The sequence below is a fragment of the Nilaparvata lugens genome, chromosome 4 (genome assembly GCF_014356525.2).
Source record: "Nilaparvata lugens isolate BPH chromosome 4, ASM1435652v1, whole genome shotgun sequence".
Lineage (NCBI taxonomy): Eukaryota > Metazoa > Arthropoda > Insecta > Hemiptera > Delphacidae > Nilaparvata > Nilaparvata lugens.
The window spans coordinates 70,045,225-70,058,378 of record NC_052507.1 but is presented as its reverse complement, the minus strand read 5'-3'; the positions used below and the strand labels follow the sequence as shown (position 1 = coordinate 70,058,378).

The 13,154-nt window shown below is 33.2% G+C and overlaps 1 protein-coding gene across 1 annotated transcript in view; it reads left to right on the top strand.

Annotated features, from left to right (window-relative positions):
• LOC111049693 (hemicentin-1-like) overlaps positions 1-13,154 on the top strand; it is a 440,149-nt gene that overhangs the window by 422,797 nt on the left and 4,198 nt on the right. Inside the window, exons 11-14 of the mRNA XM_039426347.1 lie at positions 816-964; positions 2,464-2,641; positions 5,723-5,956; positions 8,241-8,362. Of these exons, the coding sequence (XP_039282281.1) occupies positions 816-889 (74 nt within the window). The 3' untranslated portion in view covers positions 890-964; positions 2,464-2,641; positions 5,723-5,956; positions 8,241-8,362. The remainder of the gene's footprint in view (positions 1-815; positions 965-2,463; positions 2,642-5,722; positions 5,957-8,240; positions 8,363-13,154) is intronic.

Sequence of the window (13,154 nt, the reverse complement as noted above, 5' to 3'; positions counted from 1 at the left end):
GAAGAGGTGTGGGAGAGGTGATATACATGGCCGTGATAATCTTTCCATCTGATAAAAATATTTCTCAACTATTATAAAAATTGATTTTTTTTCAATCAAGAATATTATATTTCTTCTGCACTGTTCAGTTCATTTAATCTTTTTCTATTTTATTGTCAATCACCTATTAAATTTGTTTTTCAAACGTGGGAATATTGATACTGATGGGTACGCATTGAAATAGACACGGATAGACATCTGTGTAATGCAGTAATGCATGCAATGAATAATCCACTTGTCAGCTGATTGATTGTGAATAATAATAATCTATAGTCTGATTAATCCTATCTTCAAAGTAGAATGATATATATAGTGATATCAGAGTGTGGATGAATTCCTTTTCTTTTCATATATTATCCTTAAAATGCAAAATTTCAAAAAACCTTGTGTATACATCGACGCGCAGTTGAAAAAGGAATATTCCTCACAACGTTCGGTCAATGATAAGGAAAAAAGCAATTTGGAATAACTACAGATAATATTGTTACTGTTAAGCACCTATGTTATGCATCACGTGATGTGGGAGGGTCTCCTCTTCTTAGTGGATTGGTCGGGCGAGATCCAGCCTCTAGAATTGTCAGAAGACTCCTCCAAGCACACTAGAATAAATTGAATTGATAACCATAACCATAACCTATAACTCCTATGTTCACTAGCATTCACTCTTGTAAAGAATTCACTTCCTTACACTGGTTAATTTTCTATGTGAATTACTTCTATAATCTGTGAGACATTCTTTGAACTGTTGAAGAAAGTGTGTTGTTTTGGTGTTATAGGCAGACCAGACGCGCCGTACAACTGCAGTTTGTCGAATCGCAGCCACAACTGGATTCAGGTGAGCTGCTCTTGAGGTTTCAATGGAGGGCTGCCGCAACAGTTCGTCGCCGAAGTGGTGCGGGATGACGGCAACGGCGGCAACCGACTGGTCAGCATCGATATATCGCTATCAATTTTTCAACTCCGATATATCTATATTTTAACCACAATGTATCGATATTTATAAATCGATATATCGACATCGATCTTGCACCTCCGATTTATCGATAATTCAACTTGGATGTATCGATATTTATTAATTGATTTATCGGCCCTTTAATAAAGGCAACTATTCAATTCAATTCATCATTTTCTTATTTTATTAATTCTCTACTACTCTGTCACGATTAAGTGTTTGAATAGGTCTCATCAGACATGGTAATATAAAATTCATCAAAAAATAAATATCAAATATCCTCTTACTCTCTATCTTCCTTTTCTTATTCTTCTCCTGCTTCTTCCCCCTTTTTCTTTGACAACTCCTTCTCTTTCATCTTCTTCTCCTCATTCCATTCCCATTCTCTTCCTCTTTTCCTTCCTCTTCTCCTTTGTCTACTCCTTCTTCCACACCTTCTGCTCACTCTTCTTTTTTTCCTATCTGTCTCACTTCTTCTTATTTTTCCCCCCTCTAATAAATTGGGGGACCGATCTATATGATATCCTCTTGAACATTCACAAACGTGAATAGAAGCTAATAGTGATGATTGATTGAGTATTTATTTATTGAATCATTGAGAATTATTATACAACTTACAGAAAAGTACCACAGGCTAACTTGCGCCCAAAACGGTTCCAATTCTAATTTATACAACAGTCCAAATGTAGCTAGAGGTTATAAGAGTCACTTCAAAATTCTTCAATTACACACTCAATTTACAATCCATACAAACAAAAATCATTTTTAAATGAAAAAAAATACTTCTAAATTGAATTAAATTAATTACAAATAATTGGAAAACTCCTAACTTTGAAAAAAACTAAAATTTTGGGACCGAAAAGACAGACACACTATTTAGAACTTATCACAGCTGGAGTTATAAGCTTTAATATTGATTGATTGAGTACCTACTTTATTTATGTAGATTACAATATATACTGGCTTATACACTTATATACAATAGCTCACAATACAGCAAAATTATATATGATATGAAAACTGTATATGATATGAAAACTGTATATGATATGAAAAAGCAATTTGTGATATAATAACTATAGATAATTATATTGTTATGCATCTACATAAATTGGCGGAGCGTTGGGCATATCAATGTCCATTCTTCGGAAAGAATATTGAAAATATCCTTCCCACTAACTCTCTACCAAAATACCCGATGTGATACATCGAAACTAAGTTGTTTTAATTTGTGTTTTTTAACTGTTATTTTATATCAAAAACTTCTCAAAAAAATGGTACCATGATGCTATTTTATGAATAGAAGATAATGGCTTTTAATCATGAAAATCGGACTGCTATGTCGTAATTTAAGTATTTGGTTTTTATCTTTATTGTTTTCTGTATGGTTTCTTTATGTTATTTTTCTCTATTTATCTCCTCTAACTTTTCTCTATGTAGTTTCTCCATCTGTACATTTGTGTATGGTTTAGGTGAGCAACATGAGCAGCCGAGTCGGCGCCGACTTCGCGGTGAGTGGCCTGGAGCCGGGACGAGCCTACACGGTGCTGGTCTACTCGAGCAACGAGAAGGGCCGCAGTGCCGAGACTGTCTCCCTTGCAGTCAGCACCCTTGGCCACGGCCACACCCAGCATCATAGGATAGAAACAGGTAGATTCACTCGATCACCCAATAAGGATAACCGTTGTTCTTCACTGTTTATACTGGGTATAGTTGTTCTTGAGTTGGGGAGGTTACGTCCGATGAACAATCTCCGATGAGCGATTTTGGGAGTTAGCAGTCCACTGAGCGACCCATTGTTCATAATAACAATAAGGATAGGCAGACGCTATGAATGGGAGAACTTGGGTGTCATTAATCATCAGGAACAGTGATGGAGAAAGTCCACAAGGGATGAATGGGTAGTGTCATGTGTATACTTGCAATACGATATTATATTGATGATGATGATTGAATCAGTACCTACCACCTCCCATAAAAAGGAATCAGTTGTTAGGCAAAGATCGAACAGCTTTCAGCTTCGATCAGTTGAAATTCATCCTCATTATAGCCTATTTATAATACAATGTATAACAATTTATAATTCCAACTAGTTCTATCAATCATCTTCATTTCTTCAAGTGAATGAGTAACACTACTGCAAATAGATGAGTATAAAATATCTCATAGATATTAAGAAGATTTAAAATCAACTTCACATCTGAAGCAATCTACATCTAAAAGCAACACAAATTCTAAGTTTATGCCAATCTACAATCGCTATAGTTGGTACGCTATATAAAAGCGAAATGGCTTCCATATTTTATTCACATAACAGATTCCATCAACAGAGCTCAAAATTTATTTTTAAAATTCTGGCGCTAAAATCCCAAAAATTAATAATTAGAAAAATATTTCCTGAGATTTTTTCCATCTTGATAAATTGATAATAGGTACCCAAATCGAATGTTATTGAAATTGATGTTGCTTTCCATGACGAAACACCATATAATAACTTTGTTATAGACCAGACAGTGTGTTACTTGTAAATATTTGAAAAAACACGTACTTTTGTTGGAATATTGAGGAATTCATTTCACTCCTGAAGAGGAGCTTCATCAGCCTGTCACCAGGGACGCTTGCTTTTATGGGTTGGACTGTGTGGCCAAAATGTGGGAAAATATTGCATTTTATTTTAATGCTTTTACTATCACCAGTAATAATACCCAAATCGAAAATTTTTCAACAGTTTGTAAATATATTGTTCATTGGATACAATATTCTTCAACAAATTATTCCTTTTTATGGGAGGTGGTAGGCACTGATTCAATCATTATCATCAATATCGTATTGCGAGTATACACACATGACACTACCCATTTATCCCTTGTGGCATTCCTCCGTCATTGTCCCTGATGATTAATGACACCCAAGTCCTCCCATTCATAGCGTCTGCCTATCCTTTTATTGTTATTCTGAACAATGAAACTCTCAGTGGACTACTTTTTCCCCGATCGCTCACCGGAAGACACCAGTTGGGGATAATAACAGCAAAATCACCCTTTTGTGATTATAATTATCTGTTCTATAATTTGTTATTTAGTTATTCAATAAGAACTTCACATTCAAAAAATAGGATCCTTTTCTGGATGAAAAAATTAATTCTATCTTCTCCATGAATTGACTTCCAAGGATATGTGTGTAATATTCTATTTTATGTGCTTTTGGACTTCCATAAGCTTTTGAATTCAAAATTGAAAATGTATGTAGTGTTTTGTTTCAATGTGGAAATTAGTATTGAAAAGTCTCACATAACCCTTTTTGGACAATTTATATTTTATGAAATTGGGATGAAAAGAAGTTTTGGACTGTAGTCTGTTTCTTTGTCCTTAAGTTGATTGTGAATGATGAATAAATAAAAACATTTTCTAACTTCAAAAGGAGAGTGAGTCATTCTATAATTTGTTATTATAATTATTTCTTCTAGAACTACACTCGGTATTGGGGATAAATTGCTCTTTACTTTGTGATTCAATCAGTCTTATCCAAAACATGTCTCATACTAGAGGTAACAGAGTGTTAATTAATCAATAATTATTATTAAACAAAAATCTAGATTAAATGCTGAAAATCATTAATATTATTTATTTATTTATTAATTCAACTTCCATCGGTACAACATCAATTTTACATAAAATCAACATAGAAGAACAGATAACAATCAATATATCAGTGTTTGAACTATGTATAATATTTGTTAGATTAAACTAGTGCTGTTTTTGTGTACATGTAGAGACAACAAATATAAAACACATTAAATTTAATACTATTCAATATGAGATGAGTCATTATGTAATTGATATGTAATAGTCATGTATTAATTGCTTGAAAACACCCTTTTTTAGACTAAATTCAAAGTTTTCCTGGCTGCTAACATCCTGCTTAATACTGTACACAACAGAATATTGCGTACTGAAACCTATATTGTTACAAAAACATCACTGCTTTAAACCATAGAGTAAGGTAAGAATTGAGAGATTACGACACATGTTATTTTCTCTATGATTGAACTTATACTCTGTACAGATTTATTTCTTACTTGGGATGGACATGCGCAGCAGAGAAAGCATACAGCGGGAGGGATACAGAAGCGCGATGTTGCCGTTTTGAAGCGGCCACCGTTCTCCAACTTATAGTGACTGTTCATCTGCTCATGCTACACATGCGAAGTTTCCTGTCTGAAAGCTGTCAGAGGACTGACAAATTGACAACTGAGCTTCTACCTATGACTCTATTGATCACTCTAATTGGCTGATCTCCCTCCATTTCTCTGCGCTGCATATTCCTCCAAGTCAGAAGTAAATTTGTACAGACTTTAGTCATAAATTATATGTCAAATGGAAAAGCAGCTTGAATATTTTTACCAGGAGGCTATCAGCATTCTGCTGGCACACATCAAGTGGTTTGTAGCTGATCTCTTTCTAAACATTGATAGGTGATTGTATATTTGGTGCTTCAATTTCTTCTTAATTCAGCGAGGCGGTTAGTAGCGGAGACACGTTCACGAAGGGAAGCTCTCAGATCGGCTGATTGGGTTGGCCCCAGAAAAAACGCCTTATGTGGTCTAGCCCTGAAGTGTTGGCATTGTGGAACGATCAACCTATTTAACTACCAATTTTATTACATTAGTATCATTTGCATTGTGAATAAATAATAATTGTACATCTCAATGTTTTTGTATTGGTATTGCAGGTAGCCCTCTCTACCTGCTGGAAACAATACTAGTTGTGATAGTGATAGTTAGCCTAGTTCTGGGCTCGACGATAGGAGTGATGCTCCGCCGCCGCAAGCGGAAACGGAAGCAGAAGTCTTCCTCTCCGCTGCAGAGCACCGACTCAGAGCTGGACAAGTCGATGGCTCAGCTGCTCACTGTCACGCCCTCTATTGAGGATGACAGGAACCCTGACCTCATACCTCAGTCCAACGGTGAGCTTACCAACATTTAATACTTACCTTACTTTTCATTCAATATGAATAATTACCACAATATCAACTTCTCAACTACACAAAAAAAATTAGAAGAAATAACTATCATAACTCTATTACTTGGGACAAATAACTACAGGTCAAAATCCATGGAACTCTCTTGAAACTATAAGATTTACAATGGACTGCAGTCCTGAAATTATTATGAAAATCTATCAGTATTCCATCTCTTCATCTCCAAATTTATATTTTGATTGTCTATCTATAGTTATTCTGCAGAGTGAGATTACAGAGTCAAAACAATAAGTTACTCCTGCTATATATTGGTTGTCAAATCAAATAGAACTTTGAATAATTGACCGAGCGAAGTAAGGTCTAAGATTCAAGTCGACGGTTTGGCATTTCTCTTAATGTTTAAATGTTTATATGTTGCGCATTTACGGCGAAACGCGGTAATAGATTTTCATGAAATTTGACAGGTATGCTCCTTTTATAATTGCGCGTCGACGTATATACAAGGTTTTTGGAAATTCTGCATTTCAAGGATAATATAAAAGGAAAAAAGAGCCTCCTTCATACGCCAATATTAGAGTAAAAATCAGACTATAGAATTATTCATCATAAATCAGCTGACAAGTGATTACACAGATGTGTGGAGAAGCCAGTCTATTGCTGTATTTCCATGAGGTCTATAGTTTCAATCAGGTACATGTGGATGAGAATTTACTGCGTGAGGTCTACTGTTCACAGAACTACTAGTTTACTCAAAAGTAGAAACATTCACAAAATACGGATTTCATTCCTTATTTGACCAAGCCTGCTAGAAGAACATCCAACGATATTTAAATATTTTTTAAGAATTATATATTTAGCAAAATTAATAGAATTAAAATTATCATAAACTTCACACAACCAAAAGCTATGTCGTACTTCCTGGAAAATCTTGAATTTAATAAAAAATACAAGAAGAAATTTTTCACTCTCAGTTGATAAAACCGTTAATCAATCTTATAGCCTACATGAGTTTTTTTCAAGTTTTAGAGATTAAACTTGTACACACATCAACTGTGAATAATTAATTGTAAGTCATTTATCCATTTATGTAAATTAATATAAATTTGTATGTAAGATGTTATTTTCCTCACTCTCTATATTAATATATTTACTCTCTCATTACCTACATACATGTCATACTCTCTCATTCATACATTGTCATTTGTGATAAATAATATAGTATCTAATCACTTGTGTTGTATTTAATGCGCCATGAAAAATGATAAGTGTATATTTCACTATAGTAAACTACACTAAAAAGTATATATCTCAAAATTTCTAAACAAATTATTGACAAAAATTGTCAATTATTTAATAACTATCTTATCAATTAATTATGCAAGTACACCAACAACAATAACATAATGCAATGTTACAAAGTAGATAGTAGGCACTCAACTTCATTGGATAAATTTATTCATTTGATTATTTTATCATTATAATTTTTTTTATTTTTTTTTATATTGATTTTTTTTCTCCCACTGTCGTATTAGTTTTCCAAAGTCTATTAAATAGATGAAATAATAATGCAGTTCAATTCGAAGTAGACACTGACTTGATTCAATTATTTGTTCAATCAAATCAAATCAAAATTTTATTCACAATACAAACAATTGAGGGTCCTGCCAAACCCCAAGGTTTTTTCGGCGGGTGCCCAGTAACAAAAAAATACGAGTTACAAAGATAAATAAACTTAGACAAAATAAATATTACACTTTAAATATTTTAAAAGTATAAGATAAAAGAAAACAAATACAACTTGCAAAAGAAAATAAGAAATATACATCAGATTCTGATAGAGAATTTATAAAGAAAAGGGAAAATAACGAAAATTTATTAGAAAAGAATGAAATAAAAATGAAAGGCGAAAAATTGTTTTACACAACAGTAATAATACATTTTCATCGTTGAGGCAGGCGGCAGTGACAATAAAATAATTTTTTTTTTAAAAACTTCAGCCAGCGAATATTGGAAAATCCCAATAATGTAAGCATGCTGTCCTTTATTTAACTTGGCGTTTCTTAAATTATGTATACGTTTATAATATTATTAGTTCTATAAATTGATTGTGCTGTTATCATTGAGATACAACATTACATCCGTCTTATAGAGTAGTCACGAATATTTGGAGGAAGTCTGTTAAATAAGTAGGGAATTACATAAGGTAGGGATCTTAACCAAAAATACCATTGCAATGAAGATTTTATTAAATTATTTGTTGTATTTTTAGAAGCAGATTTCACCGCTATGACGAGTGTGGTGAATGCTGACTTCATTCCAGAGACAAACGTTCAGCAGTGGGAGGTGACGTTAACCCCTGCTGTGGAATATCACACAGTGCCTACACAATATGTGAGTCGAACCCACATGCTACAAGCTCAAATCATTTTTAGATCAATAATTATTGTCAAGTTGAGATCATTCAACCGATTGACTGGTGATTGCAGTTTTTTAAATTGTATGTACAATATATTGAAGAGAATAGAGTTAGAGGCATGAGTGTCTCTATAGTGAGGTTATAATGGCAGTGTTTGATTAGCGATGGTATTGCTATCCTTGTCTATCATTCAACAAAGCGGATAGCGCTATCTCTCTCTTTTTGCGCTGTTGCCAAATCGGCTTTTATCAATTTAGAATTAATAATTGAACAAAAATCTATCATCTTTATTATGAAAATTCATTATAAAATTATTGAAAAATTAATTCCTTGCTTAATAAAATATAATTTATTATATTAAACGAGGATGAACAATCAATATTACATTAATAAATCTGTATAGATTTCTTTTCCTAGCCAAGCCAATTATTTAACTACAAATTATTTACTTATTTAATGTTTTGTATTAGCCACCGTCAAGAAGAAAATCTAATTGATTATTTTAAACGAGAATGAACAATTTATATTACATTAATAAACCTGTATCAGCTACCGTCAAGAAGGCATTGACAAGACAGTGAGGATTGGCAACGTTGTCTCCTATTTTTCTCCACTGCCATTATAACATGAACCTCACTATAGGTCCACTCCCTTAACCCTTTCTATCCCACTGTTGTTCCTGAACAACATGACTTTCTATGATGTCTATTGGATCAGTGATTCAATGAATCTGCCATCTACTGGCCTTGTTTGAAAGCTACATTAGTCTAGTTTAGTATTATACCACTAGAGAGCACTCAAATGCAGTCTAATTTCTGAAAAAGCAGCTGTCATATCCAATTGTACCAACACTTCAATGTGACAATTTTCTTCGGTTTTTATGATTTTTTATAAAATTCTAAAGAACTGAAAATAAGAATAAAAAATATCCATATAATTGTTTATTATTTCATGATGAAATATCAGTCATAGGAATAGAAACTTGAACAAAAATATCATTTATATTCAAAATTTTATGTCTGTTGTTTTAGAACAACATTGGGCCGTTAGAGGAGTCACATGTGAGGAGACTTTGAGGTTATGTTATTGTGTTTTTCTCAGTTTTCAAACGCGTTCGTGGAGTTATTGTTTATTGAATTATTGTGGATGATTGTTTTTCGTTATAATGTACAAAATCTTGGATAATGAAGATTTAGACAAACTCATGAATCTTCCTGAAGATGAGTTGAATAGTTTTTTAGAAATCAAGATACCGGACAGTAATATTATTGCTGATCCTCTACAAGAGAATGTACAGGTAAGATTCTCTCCAATTTATTTTCAAATGTCTGTTTTACCTGTGCAATCTAAATCATTACCTGAGTCAGCAGTCCTGTATTACAGGACTCATTGGTATGAAAGCAAATAGCCTAAAGCTACGTTTACACTATATGTAGTTGTACACTATAGTACATTATACATTACATTATAGTAGTGTACACTATATGTAGCTGGGGAGCTATATGAAATTTGAGCTACATATAGCTCTGCTATAAGGAGATCTATGCAAATTTCATGTAGCAGAGCTACATATAGTTTGGAATAAACCAATATTCACTGCTCAGTTATCCCAACCAGATGCCAAAGAAGAATGTAGTTCTTGCAGCAGCCGCTGCTTTCGGCGAAGCTACTGTGATGCTTTCAGCACAGAGAAGAGAGAGAAGATATTGGATAATTTTGTAAATTTTGGATAGCTCATTTTCTGCTATATAGCTGAGAAAATAGGCTCAACTGCTATATAGCATATCTCCAAAGTCACTCTTTGAATTTGTAGCAGAGCTTTATAGCTGAGCTACATGTAGCTCTGCTACATAGTGTAACCTAGCTTCATAATTCCCTTTTTCTCCAGACACTGGAAGAAATATTGGGCACGAACATGGGTATTTTGCAAAACTAGGACGTTGCAAGCTGTGTAAGACTGGGTACACCAAGGTGTATTGCACAAAATGTGGAGTACGTCTTTGCTCAGTCCCATACAGAATGTGTTCCAATGATTACCATAGATAAAATAAAAAAATCCAATAGGCTACAAGGAACAACTTGTTCTACAAAAATAGTAAATATGATAAAGTAGTAGATGTAGTAAAGTAGTAAATTTATAATATGATAAACTCCAATTTCCAGTTTTTAGTTTGTTTCATATTTTGTGAGTATGTATCAGTTAGATATGAACATAATAAATAAGTTAGTAACCAAAATATAGTTTTGAAAAAGTAGGAAATTTATGATATTCAGAACATTATTTTCAGTTTCAATTTCACGTTTCTATATTATGTAAATATGTATCAGTTATGAATATAATAAATAAGTTAGTCACCAAAATCTGGTTCTGTGTATCACATTTTTGAGAATCCATTTTACTACTCTTGAGAATTTTATTATATGACTTTCATTGTTATAATGTTGAAATCAAGAAAAAATTATTGATTAGGAATGATTCCATAATGAAATCATTCACCTTTCCTTGAATAAAGCATGATGAAAGTACCATTGATTTTTCTAATGCAAAACCAAAATTTTTTACTATACGTATTTGAAATGACCCAAATGTCCCAATGTTGTTTTAAAACAACAAACCCCTGGGGGCCCCTGGAGGGTGAGAAAAATTTGGGGAAAATTATTTTCTCATTTTTAAGAGTGTTTTGAAACATAAAAACACCAGAATAATTTTTTCATCTTGTTTTTTCATAAATTGGGATAGAAAGGTTAATAATTTTCTGAATGTTGGTTATAATTACACAGAAAAATCAGGATATAATGAAGTCGAGCTAAAAAAATCTGGTGTAGCGCACTCACACAACTTGCCTTGCCGTTATGAAAATTGATCAACTGACGCTAGTGTTCCCGCGCATATAAATTAGTCTACTATCCGAGATCTAAGCCAGCTGGTGACAGGAGAATAACACTGCAGACACATGAAGTCTGCCATCTCTTCATAGTGAATGATTTAATAGAATCAACACTTGCCAACAGTTTGCAAATTGAATAATCTCATTTTCTCAAAATTCGTGCTTATTTCCAATTTTAGGTGAAAATGTTACTGAACATTATTTGTAGAGATTTTTATGCTCATTCTTTTCCACTTGAAATTTTTTGTTTGAATTGTATCTGAAGCCTGATAATTTGGAATCTAAAATCAAACTTTGCATTGATTGGGCGGAGCTCCTAAAATTCTTACAGATATGGGACTAGTAGCAGTTGATAGAGCTTATCAATGACTTTTTCTGGTATGAATTTGATCAAAATCGTTGGAGCCGTTTTCGAGAAAATCACGAAAAACCCTGTTTTTTGACAACATTTTCGCCATTTTAGCCGCCATCTTGAGTTGCATTTGATGGAAATTGTTCGTGTCGGATCCTTATAGGAGAAGGACCTTAGGTTTCAAATTTCAAGTCATTCCGTTTATTAAGAGATGAGATATCGTGTACACAGATGCACATACACTCATACACACACACACACACACACACACACACACACACACAACACACACACACACACCACACACACACACACACACACCACACACACACACACACACACCCAAAAACCACTTTTTGGACTCAGGGGACCTTAAAACGTATAGAAATATAGAAATTTGAGTACCGGTACGGTACCTTAATTTTTTTCGGAAAGCAATACTTTCCTTACCTATGGTAATAGGGCAAGGAAAGTAAAAATACTCTATAGGAACTAATCATATGTATAATAATCTATTCGACCAATCAACATACATTGTACAAAATATTGCAGAAAAAAACACTCTTAACTGGTGTAGCAGACACCTTCGCATGCACAATACATTATATATCAAAGTCTAAATGATACCCCCAAGGTAATCCTGTATGGGGCCCTTCTTTATACTTTTATTCACAATAGAATAAAAAATGAATAAGTTAATATTATTATATTATAATAATATACTTTTGATACTCAATACTTGGGTTACTATATTACTGAGAACTTAATATTGTAGTCGTTGCTAAGCAATTGCACCTTAAGAAGTATACCTGTTGTCTCCAAAAATTAATTAATATAAAATATTATTTTTTCCATCTTCACTTGTCTCATCCATTAGAAATATTAACTTATTATTTGTCAAATTATCAAAGATAATAATATTAGGATGATAATAAGATCCTAAGATCTTGATGGGTACATTTATGAGATACTGTGGAACGAAATACGGTGGAGCCACGATATAGTACATCTCAGGGGACCGCTCAAAAAATGTATTATTACGAGGTCTGTAATAAATCGGGGTGAACTATACCGATGTTTCACTGTATAAGTTCAAGGAACTTTAGAAAAAATGTACTCTAAGGCTAGCTACACACACATCGATTTTTGTTCGTACAATTTTTTGTTGTCCTTATAAATTCTGTTAGATTAAACAGATGATTTCAAACAGATGATGTTTGTCAAGCTCCGTTTAATCTAATAGAATTTAATATAAGGACGGCAAAATATCGTAAGAACAAAAATCGATGTGTGTGTGCGGGTCTTAAGGCTAGCTACACACACATCGATTTTCATTCTACGGTTTTCTGTTATCCTTTCTAAATTCTATTATTTTTAACAGATGATGTTGGTCTAGTTCTGCTGAATCTAATAGAAGTTTATTTATAAGGACGACAAAAAATCGTACGACCAAAAATTGATGTGTGTGTAGCATATAGCCTAACGGTGTGACTATATCGTGTTCGACTGTTGTACCGTATACTAGAA